Here is a 22,840-nt window from a genome sequence, read left to right as displayed (position 1 = left end):
AGATCCACTATGGACTGGACTCGCACACTATTAACTAGATCCACTATGGACTGGACTCTCACACTATTATGTTAGATCCACTATGGACTGGACTCTCACTATTATGTTAGATCCACTATGGACTGGACTCTCACGATTATGTTAGATCCACTATGGACTGGACTCGCACACTATTAACTAGATCCACTATGGACTGGACTCTCACACTATTATGTTAGATCCACTATGGACTGGACTCTCACTATTATGTTAGATCCACTATGGACTGGACTCTCACGATTATGTTAGATCCACTATGGACTGGACTCGCACACTATTAACTAGATCCACTATGGACTGGACTCTCACACTATTATGTTAGATCCACTATGGACTGGACTCTCACTATTATGTTAGATCCACTATGGACTGGACTCTCACGATTATGTTAGATCCACTATGGACTGGACTCGCACACTATTAACTAGATCCACTATGGACTGGACTCTCACACTATTATGTTAGATCCACTATGGACTGGACTCTCACTATTATGTTAGATCCACTATGGACTGGACTCTCACGATTATGTTAGATATATTACTAAATAATATTCATCATCGGCGGTCACTCGAAGTGAGTATGACGATCTTCCTCGTAGGGGTGTATCCCTTTATGGAGGATGCCTGTGCATGACTTAGTTCAAGGTGGGGAGACTGGTGCACAGACAGTCACCACACCATCCTAGACATGACTTAGTTCAAGGTGGGGAGACTGGTGCACAGACAGTCACCACACCATCCTGGACATGACTTAGTTCAAGGTGGGGAGACTGGTGCACAGACAGTCACCACACCATCCTAGACATGACTTAGTTCAAGGTGGGGAGACTGGTGCACAGACAGTCACCACACCATCCTAGACATGACTTAGTTCAAGGTGGGGAGACTGGTGCACAGACAGTCACCACACCATCCTAGACATGACTTAGTTCAAGGTGGGGAGACTGGTGCACAGACAGTCACCACACCATCCTGGACATGACTTAGTTCAAGGTGGGGAGACTGGTGCACAGACAGTCACCACACCATCCTGGACATGACTTAGTTCAAGGTGGGGAGACTGGTGCACAGACAGTCACCACACCATCCTAGACATGACTTAGTTCAAGGTGGGGAGACTGGTGCACAGACAGTCACCACACCATCCTAGACATGACTTAGTTCAAGGTGGGGAGACTGGTGCACAGACAGTCACCACACCATCCTAGACATGACTTAGTTCAAGGTGGGGAGACTGGTGCACAGACAGTCACCACACCATCCTAGACATGACTTAGTTCAAGGTGGGGAGACTGGTGCACAGACAGTCACCACACCATCCTAGACATGACTTAGTTCAAGGTGGGGAGACTGGTGCACAGACAGTCACCACACCATCCTAGACATGACTTAGTTCAAGGTGGGGAGACTGGTGCACAGACAGTCACCACACCATCCTGGACATGACTTAGTTCAAGGTGGGGAGACTGGTGCACAGACAGTCACCACACCATCCTAGACATGACTTAGTTCAAGGTGGGGAGACTGGTGCACAGACAGTCACCACACCATCCTAGACAAAATCGGGTCAGGATCCAGTGGCATGGAGTCCAAGACCACTGGGGACCCTTTTCTGCTGCAGCCTTCTCCCGCCATCGCAGCTGTTGTGGTAGTTCTTACATCTACTGTCTTCCGCCTGCTCCGCCGTTGAGGTCTTTAACGTATCCCTGGCTAGGTGGCAGTCAGGTACTAGGCCTTTGCCAAGGACCACCTGGGGTAACAGTAGTAAAGGGCTTAACCTGCTAGTGCCCCAAGAACCCACAGAGGAGCCTCCACTGCTGGATGCACTTGAACCTCATGCCCAGGACATAAATAATAATAACAAATAATGTTACCAGGTATGTGACTGCCAGATATTGGTGAACAAAAAACAAAGTCTCAATCACACATAATGAATGGCTGATTTTAATTGTGCTGACCTGGGAGTCATTTGGACTAGAATGCATGTTAACATTCCAGTTGGTGGTTAGGGTTTGGTGATGCGCCTTCAAATGGCATGTCCACCGCCGGTCAAAAGAAAAGAGAGAAAGAAAAAGTAAAAGGCAGTGACATACTTTTGGCGCATGCGTGGAGGAGTGTGTGTCAGGACTGGACGCAGAAATGTTCTAAGTAGACGCAGCATTGGCTGCTGTGATGCGAGAAATTGGGCCGCCATCTTGAAGTGGTGATGAGGAGCCAACAAGCAGCCTAAACTGACAGTTGACAGGTGGAAAACAAAGATGCTAAAGTGACAGTTGACAGGTAGAAAACAAAGATGCTAAAGTGACAGTTGACAGGTAGAAAACAAAGATGCTAAAGTGACAGTTGACAGGTAGAAAACAAAGATGCTAAAGTGACAGTTGACAGGTAGAAAACAAAGATGCTAAAGTGACAGTTGACAGGTAGAAAACAAAGATGCTAAAGTGACAGTTGACAGGTAGAAAACAAAGATGCTAAAGTGACAGTTGACAGGTAGAAAACAAAGATGCTAAAGTGACAGTTGACAGGTAGAACACACTGTAAACAAGATAATTTAATGGAAGAATGTATTGGCCCTGCGATGAGATGGCGACTTGTCCAGGGTGTACTCCGCCTTAAGCCCGAATGCAGCTTGGATAGGATCCAGCGACCACCTTCCACCCCAAAGGGTCAAGCGGTAGATAATGGATGGATGTAATCGAAAATATGAAAACAAAGTGTCAAGACAGAATAAAATCTTTGCTGCTGCAGCAACAGAGATACAGTCTATAAGATATATATATATATATATATATATATATATATATATATATATATATATATATATATATATATATATATATATTACTGTTAAGCAAAGTATGAATAATAAAGCATGTGTCCTTTATCATAGCTACACGTATGAGAAAAAAGTGTGTGAAAATGAGTGGTATTCAGTGAGGTAAGATGAATGAAACGTGCAGACACTTCATTGCTCTGACAAATGAATTGCACTTAGTGGAGAGGATCACCACTCCAAGATGGCGGCCCCGCGTCTCGTCAGTAGCGCTCCATGCTGCGTCCCCTTGCATTACGTCATGCAGGCGACAGCCAGCAAGCTAACAAGCAAACGTCGCGCTAACCAGCAAACATCGTTATTTGAACATTTAAAGTGGGACTTCAATGACAAAATGGGTTTGTAAACACACACTTTTTGCTTCTTGGAGTCATTTTTATGGTAATGTCGTTAGCCAGCCTGCTTAAATATTTGTGAGTACGACGAATAATGCACACAAGAAGAATGTTATTCTTAGAAGATCTGAACACTAATCGCTACTAACTGAAGTAAAGACAACATTGTTGCATGTAAAGACAACATTGTTGCATGTAAAGACAACATTGTTGCATGTAAAGACAACATTGTTGCATGTAAAGACAACATTGTTGCATGTAAAGACAACATTGTTGCATGTAAAGACAACATTGTTGCATGTAAATACAACATTGTTGCATGTAAAGACAACATTGTTGCGTGTAAAGACAACATTGTTGCGTGTAAAGACAACATTGTTGCGTGTAAAGACAACATTGTTGCGTGTAAAGACAACATTGTTGCATGTAAAGACAACATTGTTGCATGTAAAGACAACATTGTTGCATGTAAAGACAACATTGTTGCATGTAAAGACAACATTGTTGCATGTAAAGACAACATTGTTGCATGTAAAGACAACATTGTTGCATGTAAAGACAACATTGTTGCATGTAAAGACAACATTGTCTCATGTAAAGACAACATTGTTGCATGTAAAGACAACATTGTTGCATGTAAAGACAACATTGTTGCATGTAAAGACAACATTGTTGCATGTAAAGACAACATTGTTGCATGTAAAGACAACATTGTTGCATGTAAAGACAACATTGTTGCATGTAAAGACAACATTGTTGCATGTAAAGACAACATTGTTGCATGTAAAGACAACATTGTTGCATGTAAAGACAACATTGTTGCATGTAAAGACAACATTGTTGCGTGTAAAGACAACATTGTTGCATGTAAATACAACATTGTTGCATGTAAAGACAACATTGTTGCGTGTAAAGACAACATTGTTGCGTGTAAAGACAACATTGTTGCGTGTAAAGACAACATTGTTGCGTGTAAAGACAACATTGTTGCATGTAAAGACAACATTGTTGCATGTAAAGACAACATTGTTGCATGTAAAGACAACATTGTTGCGTGTAAAGACAACATTGTTGCGTGTAAAGACAACATTGTTGCGTGTAAAGACAACATTGTTGCATGTAAAGACAACATTGTTGCATGTAAAGACAACATTGTTGCATGTAAAGACAACATTGTTGCATGTAAAGACAACATTGTTGCATGTAAAGACAACATTGTTGCATGTAAAGACAACATTGTTGCATGTAAAGACAACATTGTTGCATGTAAATACAACATTGTTGCGTGTAAAGACAACATTGTTGCGTGTAAAGACAACATTGTTGCGTGTAAAGACAACATTGTTGCGTTTAAAGACAACATTGTTGCGTGTAAAGACAACATTGTTGCATGTAAAGACAACATTGTTGCATGTAAAGACAACATTGTTGCATGTAAAGACAACATTGTTGCATGTAAAGACAACATTGTTGCATGTAAAGACAACATTGTTGCATGTAAAGACAACATTGTTGCATGTAAAGACAACATTGTTGCGTGTAAAGACAACATTGTTGCATGTAAATACAACATTGTTGCGTGTAAAGACAACATTGTTGCGTGTAAAGACAACATTGTTGCGTGTAAAGACAACATTGTTGCGTGTAAAGACAACATTGTTGCGTGTAAAGACAACATTGTTGCATGTAAAGACAACATTGTTGCATGTAAAGACAACATTGTTGCATGTAAAGACAACATTGTTGCATGTAAAGACAACATTGTTGCATGTAAAGACAACATTGTTGCATGTAAAGACAACATTGTTGCATGTAAAGACAACATTGTTGCATGTAAAGACAACATTGTTGCATGTAAAGACAACATTGTTGCATGTAAAGACAACATTGTTGCATGTAAAGACAACATTGTTGCATGTAAAGACAACATTGTTGCATGTAAAGACAACATTGTTGCATGTAAAGACAACATTGTTGCATGTGTCCATGTAGCATGGTGATCATGTCCTGCCCCTCATCACTTTCCTGCAATGTTGTGTCTTTTGTCATTTTTGACCTCATTCCTAACGGTGCACACTGACCACATAGACACTGTAAACATACCTAAGTACATGAGTAAAAATATCCTTCTTAGCTGGTCCAAAGAAATAATGCATGTAATATGTTATCATTGCATCGTGATTGCATGACAATGATGGTTCTGTGTGCAGCCTCCCCAATCCCCGTGTCCTCCCTGCGCCTCCTCGTCCCTCCTCTGCGTCTCCTGACGGCGGCCATGTGGCAAGTTGCACAGCAGCGAAGCGTCAAGCACTACGGCATCCTGGGAGATTTTGTGTCCCTGGTGACGGACGCCATTCCTGAACTGCTGACGGACAAACAGAAGTGTTTGCTGCTTCTTGCGCTGAGGGTGAAGGTGCGTGTGGGAGTCTGCTTCTCAGGCCGCTCAGTTCTCTACTTCTTCTAGAAAGTATTGTTTCAAGTCTTCTCGTGCCTGAGAAGACCAACACTCTGAAAAGACCGATTTTAATCCAAGCTGAAAGTCTTCCACATGTCGGACTTAGATTGACTTGCGTTACTACTTATTTATAATATCTTTACATGATACACATTCAACCAATTCATATAGCCCTCAATCACCAGTGTCTCAAAGGGCTGCACAAGCCACAACAACATCCTCGGCTCAGATCCCACATCAGGGCAAGGAAAAACTCAACCCAATGGGCTACAATGAGAAACCTTGGAGGGGACCGCAGATGTGGGGACCCCCCTGGGCGACCAGTGCAATGGATGTCGAGTGGATCTAGTTAATAGTGTGAGAGTCCAGTCCATAGTGGATCTAACATAATAGTGTGAGAGTCCAGTCCATAGTGGATCTAACATAATAGTGAGAGTCCAGTCCATAGTGGATCTAACATAATAGTGAGAGTCCAGTCCATAGTGGATCTAACATAATAGTGAGAGTCCAGTCCATAGTGGATCTAACATAATAGTGTGAGAGTCCAGTCCATAGTGGATCTAACATAATAGTGAGAGTCCAGTCCATAGTGGATCTAACATAATAGTGAGAGTCCAGTCCATAGTGGATCTAACATAATAGTGAGAGTCCAGTCCATAGTGGATCTAACATAATAGTGAGAGTCCAGTCCATAGTGGATCTAACATAATAGTGAGAGTCCAGTCCATAGTGGATCTAACATAATAGTGTGAGAGTCCAGTCCATAGTGGATCTAACATAATAGTGTGAGAGTCCAGTCCATAGTGGATCTAACATAATAGTGAGAGTCCAGTCCATAGTGGATCTAACATAATAGTGTGAGAGTCCAGTCCATAGGGGATCTAACATAATAGTGAGAGTCCAGTCCATAGTGGATCTAACATAATAGTGTGAGAGTCCAGTCCATAGTGGATCTAACATAATAGTGTGAGAGTCCAGTCCATAGTGGATCTAACATAATAGTGAGAGTCCAGTCCATAGTGTATCCAACATAATAGTGAGAGTCCAGTCCATAGTGGATCCAACATAATAGTGAGAGTCCAGTCCATAGTGGATCCAACATAATAGTGAGAGTCCAGTCCATAGTGGATCCAGCATAATAGTGTGAGAGTCCAGTCCATAGTGGATCTAACATAATAGTGTGAGAGTCCAGTCCATAGTGGATCTAACATAATAGTGAGAGTCCAGTCCATAGTGGATCTAACATAATAGTGAGAGTCCAGTCCATAGTGGATCTAACATAATAGTGTGAGAGTCCAGTCCATAGTGGATCTAACATAATAGTGAGAGTCCAGTCCATAGTGGATCTAACATAATAGTGAGAGTCCAGTCCATAGTGGATCTAACATAATAGTGTGAGAGTCCAGTCCATAGTGGATCTAACATAATAGTGAGAGTCCAGTCCATAGTGGATCTAACATAATAGTGAGAGTCCAGTCCATAGTGGATCTAACATAATAGTGAGAGTCCAGTCCATAGTGGATCTAACATAAAAGTGTGAGAGTCCAGTCCATAGTGGATCTAATATAATAGTGAGAGTCCAGTCCAAAGTGGATCTAACATAATAGTGAGAGTCCAGTCCATAGTGGATCTAACATAATAGTGTGAGAGTCCAGTCCATAGTGGATCTAACATAATAGTGAAAGTCCAGTCCATAGTGGATCTAACATAATAGTGAGAGAGTCCAGTCCATAGTGGATCTAACATAATAGTGAGAGTCCAGTCCATAGTGGATCTAACATAATAGTGAGAGTCCAGTCCATAGTGGATCTAACATAATAGTGAGAGTCCAGTCCATAGTGGATCTAACATAATAGTGTGAGAGTCCAGTCCATAGTGGATCTAACATAATAGTGTGAGAGTCCAGTCCATAGTGGATCTAACATAATAGTGAGAGTCCAGTCCATAGTGGATCTAACATAATAGTGTGAGAGTCCAGTCCATAGTGGATCTAACATAATAGTGAGAGTCCAGTCCATAGTGGATCTAACATAATAGTGTGAGAGTCCAGTCCATAGTGGATCTAACATAATAGTGTGAGAGTCCAGTCCATAGTGGATCTAACATAATAGTGTGAGAGTCCAGTCCATAGTGGATCTAACATAATAGTGAGAGTCCAGTCCATAGTGGATCTAACATAATAGTGAGAGTCCAGTCCATAGTGTATCCAACATAATAGTGAGAGTCCAGTCCATAGTGGATCCAACATAATAGTGAGAGTCCAGTCCATAGTGGATCTAACATAATAGTGTGAGAGTCCAGTCCATAGTGGATCTAACATAATAGTGTGAGAGTCCAGTCCATAGTGGATCTAACATAATAGTGTGAGAGTCCAGTCCATAGTGGATCTAACATAATAGTGAGAGTCCAGTCCATAGTGGATCTAACATAATAGTGAGAGTCCAGTCCATAGTGGATCTAACATAATAGTGAGAGTCCATTGAGACACCGTCCAGGTAAGGATTCCCACAAAGCCAGCAGTTAGATTCCCTGACTTTGTTCAGCCGTCATTGTGAAGTATCATGAAAAACGTGACTTAGTCAAAGTGACCTAATTAAGATTTGTTTCAGCTCAGCGACTCAGCGACTGAGGAATGTGATTGTGCACCATTGAGTCTTCCTGAGAAAGTGAGTCCAGTGGACAGACGACGCCTCTCACAGGTCAGAGTGGCGGCAACAAGCAGATGCAGCATTTAGCATTTAGCATTTAGCATGTCACAATGAGTATGTCCTTTTAATACTATTTCCTTTGTTTTGGTTTTAACTTTAAGGATGTGTTCAACCAGACTTTTGACAGGGCTCTCCAGGCCTTACTCTCGGACTTCCTGTGCAGGACTGAGCAGCTTTTTCCAGTCCCTGACTTTAAACAGGTATCTGCCAGCTATGCCATGAAAGAGAAGTGTATTGTTGGCATGGGAATTAGAACCTTCTGTTTAGTATGGATGACAGACAAGAAGGGCTGTGTTTCCAATAGAATACTTGTGTACACTTCATTAGGTACACTGCGTACTAGGCCTAGTTCTAGGTCATTTGATGCCCAGGGCAGACATGGGCAAATTACACCCTGCGGACCTCATGCGGCCAGTTCAACTCAGCCAGCCGGTCTCCAAATTATTTTTGAAACCTTTACCATCCAAACTAGAGCCGCCAATACGATGTGCAGTTCATTTTTCAAACGACCATGAATTTTGAATAATAGAGCGGATTCCAATGGTTGGAATCTGCTCTTTTGAGTGATAAACAGTTTACAGGCTTCTTAAAAACCTTGAAAATGCTTGGATTTTAATGTTGTGTTTTCCAGGTTTGAAAAATGCTTGAATTTTGGGTGAAATGCTCATAAATGCTTGGAAATGTTCATCATATTTCTCGCAGTCTGACTCAATGGGCAAATTATAAAATGGAAAAAAATAGAATAATTTTCCTCAAAAATGAAAGCTACACACTTGATCTGTTGGCTTTGCACGCGCCCTTACATGAGGTTGTTGTTGTCGTGTAGGACTCTGTGTCGCCCCCAAGAGGGACAGTGGTGCATCGCGAGGTTGTCCTTTTCATGAACATTGGATGGACATTATTAGTAACCTTTATTGAACTTGTTAGGACTATGACGGTCATGTAATGTATAATTTGGAACCTTTTTTTACAACTTAGAGCTGAGTTAATGTGAATGATTCTGTAGTTTTTACACATCATGGTTGTATGCTTTTCTGGCTCTATATTATATTTGTTGTCTACTTAACTTGTCTCTATATTATATTTGTTGTCTACTTAACTTGTCTCTATATTATATTTGTTGTCTACTTAACTTGTCTCTATATTATATTTGTTGTCTACTTAACTTGTCTCTATATTATATTTGTTGTCTACTTAACTTGTCTCTATATTATATTTGTTGTCTACTTAACTTGTCTCTATATTATATTTGTTGTCTACTTAACTTGTCTCTATATTATATTTGTTGTCTACTTAACTTGTCTCTATATTATATTTGTTGTCTACTTAACTTGTCTCTATATTATATTTGTTGTCTACTTAACTTGTCTCTATATTATATTTGTTGTCTACTTAACTTGTCTGGCTACTTCAGTGAAAGCAAAACAAGTTAACCTTTGTCTTTTTGTTCATGTGTTCTCATAGCCACAGTTATAAGGCTAGATATGTTGAATGAAAAGTGAAACAAACTAAATATTTTCCTTTAATTTATTATTCTTATTTTACTGTGGAACAGTTTTGTTAAGAAATGAGTGAAATTGACATTTTGAGGGTGTGTGTATTTATATCACATTATGCAGTTTACAAGCTCAAATACGCTGTGAATCAATCCGAGCTGTTCAGTGTCATTGAGGGCTGAAAGTGAGAAAAAGAACAAGAAAAGTGGAAAAACAACAGAAATGGAGACACGTTTGCAAACACCAATGACATTGAATAGTCACACTGCTTCATTTTCTATGCCCATTCATCTTCTATGACAGCGGCTTCAGTGTTTGGCTCAGCTTTTAGCAGATGTTCCATATTTTTTCCTTCAGACAGCATTTGGTGAGCTCAAACAACAAGGTCAGGATTGAATCACACTGCTTTTTGCCTTTTGAAGGCGACTGGAAAAACTGGAAAATTGATCTTGAAAGTCTTTAAAAAGAGCTGGAATTTGGTCATGGAAAAGGTGTGGCAGCCCTGAGGTTATTACAGTGTTATACGCTAGGGCAGCTCCAAGCAGACGAGGCAAGACGCTGGCTTGGTTTCCAGCAGCCAGCTTGAGATGTGAGCGGCAGGGAGGGACACACAAGCACATTTCTACAACATTGTGATATTATATGGATCTGGGGGTGCTTTTTGCTCCTTTCCATTTAAGTTTCCCCGTGTTTGTTGCAGTCATGATCTTTAAGCCTACAAATTAAAAGTAAAACAAATAAATGCTGAGATGTTTTGGGGCCGCAGGGAACTGCCTTAGTTTGCCCAACGGTCCTTCTGCCACTGACTTGACTTTACAATGAACTACCGTCCTCACCTCATCTAAGGACTTTAATAATAATAATGGATAAGATTTTATACTGAAAGCGCTCACAGAGAAGTGGGAAGCCATCATTCATTCACACCTGGTGGTGGTGGTAAGCTACATCTGTAGCCACAGCTGCCCTGGGCTAGACTGACGGAAGCGAGGCTGCCAGTTTGCATCTCAGACCACCACCAATCATTCATTCATCATTCATTCACCAGTGTGAGCAACACCGGGGGCAAAGGGTGAAGTGTCCTGCCCAAGGACACAACGGCAGTGATTTGGATGTCAAGAGGCGGGGAGCGAACCTGCAACCCTGAGGTTTCTGTCACGGCCGCTCTACCCACTACGCCATGCCGCTTTAAAAGGAGTATTGACTTTGTCATTGTTATTTACTTAAAGGTAAACTTCCCAAATAAGTGTGTGGACTGTGTTTCATTATACATTCATTTGTATTCTCCTATTTTTTCACTTGATTCAATGACTTTGTTGTTGTTTTGTACAATGTGGCGCCCCTGCTGTGTTCAAGTACCGCTACTCTGTACTCTACCTGCACATTTTGACAGCGTGTCCCACGTCCAGTACAGCGCTGTCTTTGCACTCACTGGAATTTAGGATTGCAATATTTACCCGATGGTCCATTTGTTCACTGCCTACCACTGCAGCCAGTTGCTCCTCAGCCGCTAATACTTCAAGTTAGCCCCTCCCCTTCCGGTTTGCGGCCAAGATGGCAACGTTTGGCGATGGCAGTGTCTGTCACTGATGGCTGAACATTTTGGACGTCTTGAGCACATCGTCCGAGTAACGACAGTGCACTTTGTTTTGCTGTGTGAATTCACTTCTGTAGTCACAAGAGCAAGTGTAGGCATGAAGGTGTGAAGATGAACAGCAGCCAACACACTTTTGCTGGGTGAATTCACTTCTGTAGTCACAAGAGTAAGTGTAGGCATGAACGTGTGAAGATGAACAGCAGCCAGACTGTAGTCACCAGAGTAAGTGTAGGCATGAACGTGTGAAGATGAACAGCAGCCAACACACTTTTGCTGGGTGAATTCACTTCTGTAGTCACAAGAGTAAGTGTAGGCATGAACGTGTGAAGATGAACAGCAGCCAAACTGTAGTCACAAGAGTCAGTGTAGGCATGAACGTGTGAAGATGAACAGCAGCCAAACTGTAGTCACAAGAGTGAGTGTAGGCATGAAGGTGTGAAGATGAACAGCAGCCAAACTGTAGTCACAAGAGTAAGTGTAGGCATGAAGGTGTGAAGATGAACAGCAGCCAAACTGTAGTCACAAGAGCAAGTGTAGGCATGAAGGTGTGAAGATGAACAGCAGCCAAACTGTAGTCACAAGAGTAAGTGTAGGCATGAAGGTGTGAAGATGAACAGCAGCCAAACTGTAGTCACAAGAGCAAGTGTAGGCATGAAGGTGTGAAGATGAACAGCAGCCAAACTGTAGTCACAAGAGCAAGTGTAGGCATGAAGGTGTGAAGATGAACAGCAGCCAACACACTTACTTCATCAACTGCTGGCCTTTGTTGAAGAAAAGCATGAACTTGTTTCTCAGGCTGTGTCCTGGCTGACTTCTGCAACGGCTGGTTTTGCCGACTGTCTTGGTGTTCCTGACCGAGAGGAGCTGAAAACACTACTCAGCAACCAGCGCCATCAGCTGGGACAAGTCCCTTCTACAGGTTGTAGTCATTCACCTTAACCTGTATTTAGCTTTTTTCAAACCCACTTTTGTAACCTTGTTTTTTTTCTAGTGGATTGTGAGACAGAGAAGATCCTTCTCTCGGCCTGGTCCCACCCCCTCATCGCAAAGCTGTCCAATCATGAGGCAGCTCACCTCAGTACACAAGCCCAGTCAGATGTCCACGTTGACATCGGGAGTCCAGCCCAGCTGACGATGGAAAACCAAAAGGAGGAGATTGTGTCGAGGCGGACGGCCTCAGCAGCTGAAGCAAAGTCCAATAGCGCTTCATGTCAAGATTCATGCACGGCTGTCAACCTGAAGGCACAGAGGTGAGGTCTTTCCTTGCCGGAAGTAGCACATGTCTCATGGCCGTCCCCTTTCTAAGCAGATTAAAGGACATGCCTGCTAACTCCGATGAGCCGTCGAGACACTCCTCAGATCCGCCGCACAGTCACATCATGGCCGACGCTCTTCACAACATTTCCCATCATTCTCAGCGAGTGGCTCACAAATGTCCCCAGTGTGGCAAATGTTTCATCTACCGCTCTCAGGTGAGTCCCTGTGCCACAACTAGATCAGAAACAACCACTGCGCTGACATGCTCTGGAAAAACAAATGATTGCATGGATGGGCTTAAAAGCAGCTTTTTAAAACACATGTCAACACTTTACTCGGAGCATGTTTGACTTCCATTCACTGGTACCTTAGTTCACCTTGGTAAGTCTTCCCACAGCGACGTTGTTCGCCAAACATACTTCAACCAAGGAAAGATTTCTCGCAGGACAAAATGTCAATCCAAATCATTCCTTCCACACCTGGATACAATAGCAGAAAACACTTGAATTATAGAACAGGTGCAGCCAGGGATGAAACAACATGAACATTTATCACCTATCACAGTTATTGGGACCAAAATATTCATTTATTTTATAATTCATATATGTGTTTCTGCAGCATTGTTGAATGTGCTCAAAAAGGGCCTTAACACACACTGAATTGTTTTAAACAAAGTTGAATGAAAGAAATACATAAAAGGCACACAATCTACTTTACTTGGCAGAAGAAACACTGGATATTGTTCTGGCTTCTTAAAAGGAAAACTGATCTTTTGCTTGCCTTCATCCACAGTCCTTGTCTCACATTCCATGCATTCTAAATAGTGGACAAACGAGTAGTAGCAGCCACACTGGGGAGTGTTCTGTTCCGCATTTAGAACCTTCTTCAAATGGATGCAAAAAGAAGGCAGCACATGTCGTGAGCTTCATGCTAACTGAAGTGTAGTGGAAGAGCTGATAGCAGGAACTACTTCTCACACTCCTGTGTCATCTTTAGGACTTTGGAAAGGGAATGCTAGCTTTCTTTGACACAGAACAGTGAATGGGAACATTGGATTCTATTTGTGCCGGAGGAGTTAGCTCCCCTGCAAGAGATCCAAACATGAGGTGTGGCTCAGCGAGGCAGAAGACAGCTGGATGAAAGATAGACTGCAGCTGACATAGCAGACAGTTCAGGAAAGTCTATCAGGATGTTGGGAAGTAGTTTCAAATAACATTCATAAGGGTTCTTTTTTGAAACAACCGGTTCCATTTGAAAATCTCAGTCCATCCAACATGTTGGAAATGTCAAGAGGGACTTGGGACAATTTCCTACACTTTAAAAAACAACAAAAAAACAACAAGGTTGCTACTGTTGGAGCTAACATATCGCCCACATCTTTTATTCTCGCTTTCTTGACAAATTGTGCCAAAGTTTTTCATGAGTTTGAACTTATTTCACTATCAGCTCTCACTGACTTGATTAGAAAACTGAAAACTGGTTCTTCTCCCTGGGGTTGTTGTGTCTTCCTACTGCAAAAAGGTCAATGTTGAACCTTTGTTAAAACAGAGCAGTTGTGACGCTTCTGTCTGATCAACCACCAGCCCAAATGTACCCCAAGTTTTTAGAGAAGAGTGTTTTTGTAAAAGACAGTGGCCTTCTAGATACTTTTCAGTCAAGTTACAGAACCTTTCGCATAATATCTCTGTATTTGTAGGCCATATCGCGATATATCATATATATGTGGATATGTTTAGGTCATGTGACCATACACCATATACTGTATATGTTTAGGTCATGTGACCATACACCATATATATGTTTAGGTCATGTGACCATACAGCATATATATGTTTAGGTCATGTGACCATACACCATATATATGTTTAGGTCATGTGACCATACACCATATATATGTTTAGGTCATGTGACCATACAGCATATATATGTTTAGGTCATGTGACCATACACCATATATATGTTTAGGTCATGTGACCATACACCATATATATGTTTAGGTCATGTGACCATACACCATATATATGTTTAGGTCATGTGACCATACACCATATATATGTTTAGGTCATGTGACCATACAGCATATATATGTTTAGGTCATGTGACCATACACCATATATATGTTTAGGTCATGTGACCATACAGCATATATATGTTTAGGTCATGTGACCATACACCATATATATGTTTAGGTCATGTGACCATACACCATATATATGTTTAGGTCATGTGACCATACACCATATATATGTGGATATTTGGCCTTAGCCTTGAATGAACACTTGATGCATATAATGACAGCAGTATGATGATTCTATGTGTCTACATTCAAACATTCTTCTTCATACTGCATTCATATATGCTACTTTTAAACTTTCATGCAGAGAGGGAAATCACAACTAAGTCCATTGACCAAAAGTGTATTTCTTAAACAGTTATTAGCAGGTGATGCTACATATTAGCCGTAATGTTACTTCTGGTAGCAACGCTTGTGCCCCACACTTGACAAATGAAAGTTGTCTATTCGACATATTCCCTCTTGAAGCCAAACCACCGCCAGATGATGGACCCCCTGCTGTTTTTCTTGGGAATTAATTCTTCCTTCATTTGTTACCAGATTGCCACCTTCTTTCTCTCGTATTACCACTCGCAACACTCCGCTAGCATCACAGCTAACGTTAGCCACGCTGCTACCTCTCTGCTGGGTGAGGGCATGTGACGCATGCGACGCATGTGACACATGTGACGTGTGTGACGCATGTGACGTGTTCGCGCATGTGACGTATTGGCGCGTGTGACGCATGTGACGTATTGGCACATGTGGTGTGTGTGACGCATGTGATGTATTGGCGCATGTGACGTATTGGCGCATGTGACATATTGGCGTGTGTGACGCATGTGACGTATTGGTGCATGTGACGTGTGTGACGCATGTTACGTATTGGATCATGTGACGTGTGTGACGCATGTGACGTATTGGATCATGTGACGTGTGTGACGCATGTGACATATTGGCGCATGTGACATATTGGCGCGTGTGACGCATGTGACGTATTGGTGCATGTGACGTGTGTGACGCATGTGACGTATTGGTGCATGTGACGTGTGTGACGCATGTGACGTATTGGTGCATGTGACGTGTGTGACGCATGTGACGTATTGGCGCATGTGACGTGTGTGACGCATGTGACGTATTGGTGCATGTGACGTGTGTGACGCATGTGACGTATTGGTGCATGTGACGTGTGTGACGCATGTGACGTATTGGCGCATGTGACGTGTGTGACGCATGTGACGTATTGGCGCATGTGACGTGTGTGACGCATGTGACGTGTGACGCATGCAACGTATTGGCGCATGTGACGTATTGGCGCATGTGACGTATTGGCGCATGTGACGTGTGAAGCATGCGACGTATTGGCGCATGTGACGTATTGACGCATGTGACGTGTGTGACGCATGTGACGTGTGACGCATGCAACGTATTGGCGCATGTGACGTATTGGCGCATGTGACGTATTGGCGCATGTGACGTGTGAAGCATGCGACGTATTGGCGCATGTGACGTATTGACGCATGTGACGTGTGTGACGCATGTGACGTGTGACGCATGCAACGTATTGGCGCATGTGACGTATTGGCGCATGTGACGTGTGAAGCATGCGACGTATTGGCGCATGTGACGTATTGACGCATGTGACGTGTGTGACGCATGTGACGTGTGACGCATGCAACGTATTGGCGCATGTGACGTATTGGCGCATGTGACGTATTGGCGCATGTGACGTGTGAAGCATGCGACGTATTGACGCATGTGACGTGTGTGACGCATGTGACGTGTGACGCATGCAACGTATTGGCGCATGTGACGTATTGGCGCATGTGACGTGTGTGACGCATGTGACATATTGGCGCATGTGACGTGTGAAGCATGCGACGTATTGGCCCATGTGACGTGTGAAGCATGCGACGTATTGGCCCATGTGACGTGTGAAGCATGCGACGTATTGGCGCATGTGACGCATGTGACGCATTGGCGAATGTGACGCATTGGCGCATGTGACGTATTGGCGCGTGTGGCGCATGTGACGTATTGGCCCATGTGACGCATGTGACGCATTGGCGCATGTGACGTATTGGCGTTGTTAGACCTATTTTTAAGCCCCCCTAAATAATTTGGTTTTATATATTTTTATATATTTTTTGTTTTTTTACAAATACATGCCGTCATTTTCATTATAAAGTGGCCTGAATCTGAGTCCTCATTATTCACTGGGTTCCCCCTCACTTCATAGCGTAAGGTAGAGAGCCCCTTTAGTTCCCCCTCACTTCATAGCGTAAGGTAGAGAGCCCCTTTAGTTCCCCCTCACTTCATAGCGTAAGGTAGAGAGCCCCTTTAGTTCCCCCTCACTTCATAGCGTAAGGTAGAGAGCCCCTTTAGTTCCCCCTCACTTCATAGCGTAAGGTAGAGAGCCCCTTTAGTTCCCCCTCACTTCATAGCGTAAGGTAGAGAGCCCCTTTAGTTCCCCCTCACTTCATAGCGTAAGGTAGAGAGCCCCTTTAGTTCCCCCTCACTTCATAGCGTAAGGTAGAGAGCCCCTTTAGTTCCCCCTCACTTCATAGCGTAAGGTAGAGAGCCCCTTTAGTTCCCCCTCACTTCATAGCGTAAGGTAGAGAGCCCCTTTAGTTCCCCCTCACTTCATAGCGTAAGGTAGAGAGCCCCTTTAGTTCCCCCTCACTTCATAGCGTAAGGTAGAGAGCCCCTTTAGTTCCTCCTCACTTCATAGCGTAAGGTAGAGAGCCCCTTTAGTTCCCCCTCACTTCATAGCGTAAGGTAGAGAGCCCCTTTAGTTCCCCCTCACTTCATAGCGTAAGGTAGAGAGCCCCTTTAGTTCCCCCTCACTTCATAGCGTAAGGTAGAGAGCCCCTTTAGTTCCCCCTCACTTCATAGCGTGAGGTAGAGAGCCCCTTTAGTTCCCCCTCACTTCATAGCGTGAGGTAGAGAGCCCCTTTAGTTCCCCCTCACTTCATAGCGTAAGGTAGAGAGCCCCTTTAGTTCCTCCTCACTTCATAGCGTGAGGTAGAGAGCCCCTTTAGTTCCCCCTCACTTCATAGCGTAAGGTAGAGAGCCCCTTTAGTTCCCCCTCACTTCATAGCGTAAGGTAGAGAGCCCCTTTAGTTCCCCCTCACTTCATAGCGTAAGGTAGAGAGCCCCTTTAGTTCCTCCTCACTTCATAGCGTAAGGTAGAGAGCCCCTTTAGTTCCCCCTCACTTCATAGCGTAAGGTAGAGAGCCCCTTTAGTTCCCCCTCACTTCATAGCGTAAGGTAGAGAGCCCCTTTAGTTCCCCCTCACTTCATAGCGTAAGGTAGAGAGCCCCTTTAGTTCCCCCTCACTTCATAGCGTAAGGTAGAGAGCCCCTTTAGTTCCCCCTCACTTCATAGCGTAAGGTAGAGAGCCCCTTTAGTTCCCCCTCACTTCATAGCGTAAGGTAGAGAGCCCCTTTAGTTCCCCCTCACTTCATAGCGTAAGGTAGAGAGCCCCTTTAGTTCCCCCTCACTTCATAGCGTAAGGTAGAGAGCCCCTTTAGTTCCTCCTCACTTCATAGCGTAAGGTAGAGAGCCCCTTTAGTTCCTCCTCACTTCATAGCGTAAGGTAGAGAGCCCCTTTAGTTCCCCCTCACTTCATAGCGTAAGGTAGAGAGCCCCTTTAGTTCCCCCTCACTTCATAGCGTAAGGTAGAGAGCCCCTTTAGTTCCTCCTCACTTCATAGCGTAAGGTAGAGAGCCCCTTTAGTTCCCCCTCACTTCATAGCGTAAGGTAGAGAGCCCCTTTAGTTCCCCCTCACTTCATAGCGTAAGGTAGAGAGCCCCTTTAGTTCCTCCTCACTTCATAGCGTAAGGTAGAGAGCCCCTTTAGTTCCTCCTCACTTCATAGCGTAAGGTAGAGAGCCCCTTTAGTTCCCCCTCACTTCATAGCGTAAGGTAGAGAGCCCCTTTAGTTCCCCCTCACTTCATAGCGTAAGGTAGAGAGCCCCTTTAGTTCCCCCTCACTTCATAGCGTAAGGTAGAGAGCCCCTTTAGTTCCCCCTCACTTCATAGCGTAAGGTAGAGAGCCCCTTTAGTTCCTCCTCACTTCATAGCGTAAGGTAGAGAGCCCCTTTAGTTCCCCCTCACTTCATAGCGTAAGGTAGAGAGCCCCTTTAGTTCCCCCTCACTTCATAGCGTAAGGTAGAGAGCCCCTTTAGTTCCCCCTCACTTCATAGCGTAAGGTAGAGAGCCCCTTTAGTTCCCCCTCACTTCATAGCGTGAGGTAGAGAGCCCCTTTAGTTCCCCCTCACTTCATAGCGTAAGGTAGAGAGCCCCTTTAGTTCCCCCTCACTTCATAGCGTAAGGTAGAGAGCCCCTTTAGTTCCTCCTCACTTCATAGCGTAAGGTAGAGAGCCCCTTTAGTTCCCCCTCACTTCATAGCGTAAGGTAGAGAGCCCCTTTAGTTCCCCCTCACTTCATAGCGTAAGGTAGAGAGCCCCTTTAGTTCCTCCTCACTTCATAGCGTAAGGTAGAGAGCCCCTTTAGTTCCCCCTCACTTCATAGCGTAAGGTAGAGAGCCCCTTTAGTTCCTCCTCACTTCATAGCGTAAGGTAGAGAGCCCCTTTAGTTCCCCCTCACTTCATAGCGTAAGGTAGAGAGCCCCTTTAGTTCCCCCTCACTTCATAGCGTAAGGTAGAGAGCCCCTTTAGTTCCTCCTCACTTCATAGCGTAAGGTAGAGAGCCCCTTTAGTTCCCCCTCACTTCATAGCGTAAGGTAGAGAGCCCCTTTAGTTCCCCCTCACTTCATAGCGTAAGGTAGAGAGCCCCTTTAGTTCCTCCTCACTTCATAGCGTAAGGTAGAGAGCCCCTTTAGTTCCCCCTCACTTCATAGCGTAAGGTAGAGAGCCCCTTTAGTTCCCCCTCACTTCATAGCGTAAGGTAGAGAGCCCCTTTAGTTCCTCCTCACTTCATAGCGTAAGGTAGAGAGCCCCTTTAGTTCCCCCTCACTTCATAGCGTAAGGTAGAGAGCCCCTTTAGTTCCTCCTCACTTCATAGCGTAAGGTAGAGAGCCCCTTTAGTTCCCCCTCACTTCATAGCGTAAGGTAGAGAGCCCCTTTAGTTCCCCCTCACTTCATAGCGTAAGGTAGAGAGCCCCTTTAGTTCCCCCTCACTTCATAGCGTAAGGTAGAGAGCCCCTTTAGTTCCCCCTCACTTCATAGCGTAAGGTAGAGAGCCCCTTTAGTTCCTCCTCACTTCATAGCGTAAGGTAGAGAGCCCCTTTAGTTCCCCCTCACTTCATAGCGTAAGGTAGAGAGCCCCTTTAGTTCCCCCTCACTTCATAGCGTAAGGTAGAGAGCCCCTTTAGTTCCCCCTCACTTCATAGCGTAAGGTAGAGAGCCCCTTTAGTTCCTCCTCACTTCATAGCGTAAGGTAGAGAGCCCCTTTAGTTCCCCCTCACTTCATAGCGTAAGGTAGAGAGCCCCTTTAGTTCCCCCTCACTTCATAGCGTAAGGTAGAGAGCCCCTTTAGTTCCCCCTCACTTCATAGCGTAAGGTAGAGAGCCCCTTTAGTTCCCCCTCACTTCATAGCGTGAGGTAGAGAGCCCCTTTAGTTCCCCCTCACTTCATAGCGTAAGGTAGAGAGCCCCTTTAGTTCCCCCTCACTTCATAGCGTAAGGTAGAGAGCCCCTTTAGTTCCTCCTCACTTCATAGCGTAAGGTAGAGAGCCCCTTTAGTTCCCCCTCACTTCATAGCGTAAGGTAGAGAGCCCCTTTAGTTCCCCCTCACTTCATAGCGTAAGGTAGAGAGCCCCTTTAGTTCCTCCTCACTTCATAGCGTAAGGTAGAGAGCCCCTTTAGTTCCCCCTCACTTCATAGCGTAAGGTAGAGAGCCCCTTTAGTTCCTCCTCACTTCATAGCGTAAGGTAGAGAGCCCCTTTAGTTCCCCCTCACTTCATAGCGTAAGGTAGAGAGCCCCTTTAGTTCCCCCTCACTTCATAGCGTAAGGTAGAGAGCCCCTTTAGTTCCTCCTCACTTCATAGCGTAAGGTAGAGAGCCCCTTTAGTTCCCCCTCACTTCATAGCGTAAGGTAGAGAGCCCCTTTAGTTCCCCCTCACTTCATAGCGTAAGGTAGAGAGCCCCTTTAGTTCCTCCTCACTTCATAGCGTAAGGTAGAGAGCCCCTTTAGTTCCCCCTCACTTCATAGCGTAAGGTAGAGAGCCCCTTTAGTTCCCCCTCACTTCATAGCGTAAGGTAGAGAGCCCCTTTAGTTCCTCCTCACTTCATAGCGTAAGGTAGAGAGCCCCTTTAGTTCCCCCTCACTTCATAGCGTAAGGTAGAGAGCCCCTTTAGTGCGTTGGTGTCCACTCCACTCCTTCGTGTAGAAAATGCCCTCATCACAAATATGGCTTGTTAAACATTTCATAGGGTTTTCAGAGGGAGGAAAAACCAAGACATTTGATATAAAATATAACATTAATAAATAACCATTTTTCACAGTTTTGCAGACATGTCAATTGAAAAAAAACAGCTTCAGCCTCTGAGTCACAACACAGCCATTTGTCAGCCTTCAAAACAGACCACATTCTTTGATGCTTCCGTCCACCAAGTAATTGTTTCCTGTTGATGCTGTAAACAAAGTGTCACTCTGCAAACCCATCTTTGTTGTTGTACTGAACACACGTTGAAAATAAACCCACTGAAATAATAATAATAACACTGAATCATCTCTAAGTCTTTGTTAGCTGTTTGTGAAGTTTTGTGCTGATGTGCTACTTTGGCTTGCATCCTGCGGACTAAGTGTAATCCTGCGGACTAAGTGTAATCCTGCGGACTAAGTGTAATCCTGCGGACTAAGTGTAATCCTGCGGACTAAGTGTAATCCAGCGGACTAAGTGTAATCCTGCGGACTAAGTGTAATCCTGCGGACTAAGTGTAATCCTGCCGACTAAGTGTAATCCCGCGGACTAAGTGTAATCCTGCGGACTAAGTGTAATCCTGCGGACTAAGTGTAATCCTGCGGACTAAGTGTAATACTGCGGACTAAGTGTAATCCTGCGGACTAAGTGTAATCCTGCGGACTAAGTGTAATCCTGCGGACTAAGTGTAATCCTGCCGACTAAGTGTAATCCTGCGGACTAAGTGTAATCCTGCCGACTAAGTGTAATCCTGCGGACTAAGTGTAATCCTGCGGACTAAGTGTAATCCTGCGGACTAAGTGTAATCCTGCGGACTAAGTGTAATCCTGCGGACTAAGTGTAATCCTGCGGACTAAGTGTAATCCTGCGGACTAAGTGTAATCCTGCGGACTAAGTGTAATCCTGCGGACTAAGTGTAATCCTGCGGACTAAGTGTAATCCTGCGGACTAAGTGTAATCCTGCCGACTAAATGTAATCCTGCCGACTAAGTGTAATCCTGCCGACTAAGTGTAATCCCGCGGACTAAGTGTAATCCCGCGGACTAAGTGTAATCCCGCGGACTAAGTGTAATCCCGCGGACTAAGTGTAATCCCGCGGACTAAGTGTAATCCTGCGGACTAAGTGTAATCCTGCGGACTAAGTGTAATCCTGCGGACTAAGTGTAATCCTGCGGACTAAGTGTAATCCTGCGGACTAAGTGTAATCCTGCGGACTAAGTGTAATCCTGCGGACTAAGTGTAATCCTGCGGACTAAGTGTAATCCTGCGGACTAAGTGTAATCCTGCGGACTAAGTGTAATCCTGCGGACTAAGTGTAATCCTGCGGACTAAGTTTAATCCTGCGGACTAAGTGTAATCCTGCGGACTAAGTGTAATCCTGCGGACTAAGTGTAATCCTGCGGACTAAGTGTAATCCTGCCGACTAAGTGTAATCCTGCCGACTAAGTGTAATCCTGCCGACTAAGTGTAATCCTGCGGACTAAGTGATGTCACGGCTGGAGGCAATGTGCTCATACAAAGCATATTCCTGACAGGAAGTGTTTTCAAAGCAGAGTGAAATACATAAATAACCTGTACAAGTTGTTTTTTTTACGAGCAGTATTCTCCGAGAAGTGTGTGGTTGTGGAAACTTTGCTGAATGCTATCAATAAACTGTGTTAATCAATCTCTCGTAGGCTGTA

General features: G+C 44.2%; 1 protein-coding gene across 4 annotated transcripts in view; it reads left to right on the top strand.

The window, feature by feature from the left end:
* The window catches only part of LOC133547884 (zinc finger protein ZFMSA12A-like), a 31,935-nt gene that overhangs the window by 1,556 nt on the left and 7,539 nt on the right, over positions 1-22,840 (top strand). The window contains exons 1-7 of one of the 4 annotated variants that reach the window (XM_061893367.1): positions 3,064-3,212; positions 5,420-5,622; positions 8,274-8,363; positions 8,489-8,572; positions 12,258-12,381; positions 12,454-12,712; positions 12,769-12,934. In XM_061893367.1, coding sequence (XP_061749351.1) covers positions 3,116-3,212; positions 5,420-5,622; positions 8,274-8,363; positions 8,489-8,572; positions 12,258-12,381; positions 12,454-12,712; positions 12,769-12,934 — 1,023 coding nt within the window. In that variant the 5' untranslated portion in view covers positions 3,064-3,115. Of the gene's footprint in view, positions 1-3,063; positions 3,213-5,419; positions 5,623-8,273; positions 8,364-8,473; positions 8,573-12,257; positions 12,382-12,453; positions 12,713-12,768; positions 12,935-22,840 lie in introns of those variants that run through there. The other 3 variants (XM_061893365.1, XM_061893364.1, XM_061893368.1) reach the window with 3 other exon arrangements.

This window comes from Nerophis ophidion, unplaced genomic scaffold (genome assembly GCF_033978795.1).
Source record: "Nerophis ophidion isolate RoL-2023_Sa unplaced genomic scaffold, RoL_Noph_v1.0 HiC_scaffold_232, whole genome shotgun sequence".
NCBI lineage: Eukaryota > Metazoa > Chordata > Actinopteri > Syngnathiformes > Syngnathidae > Nerophis > Nerophis ophidion.
The sequence above is the reverse complement of the archived record's forward strand: the minus strand, read 5'-3'. Positions and strand labels throughout refer to the sequence as shown.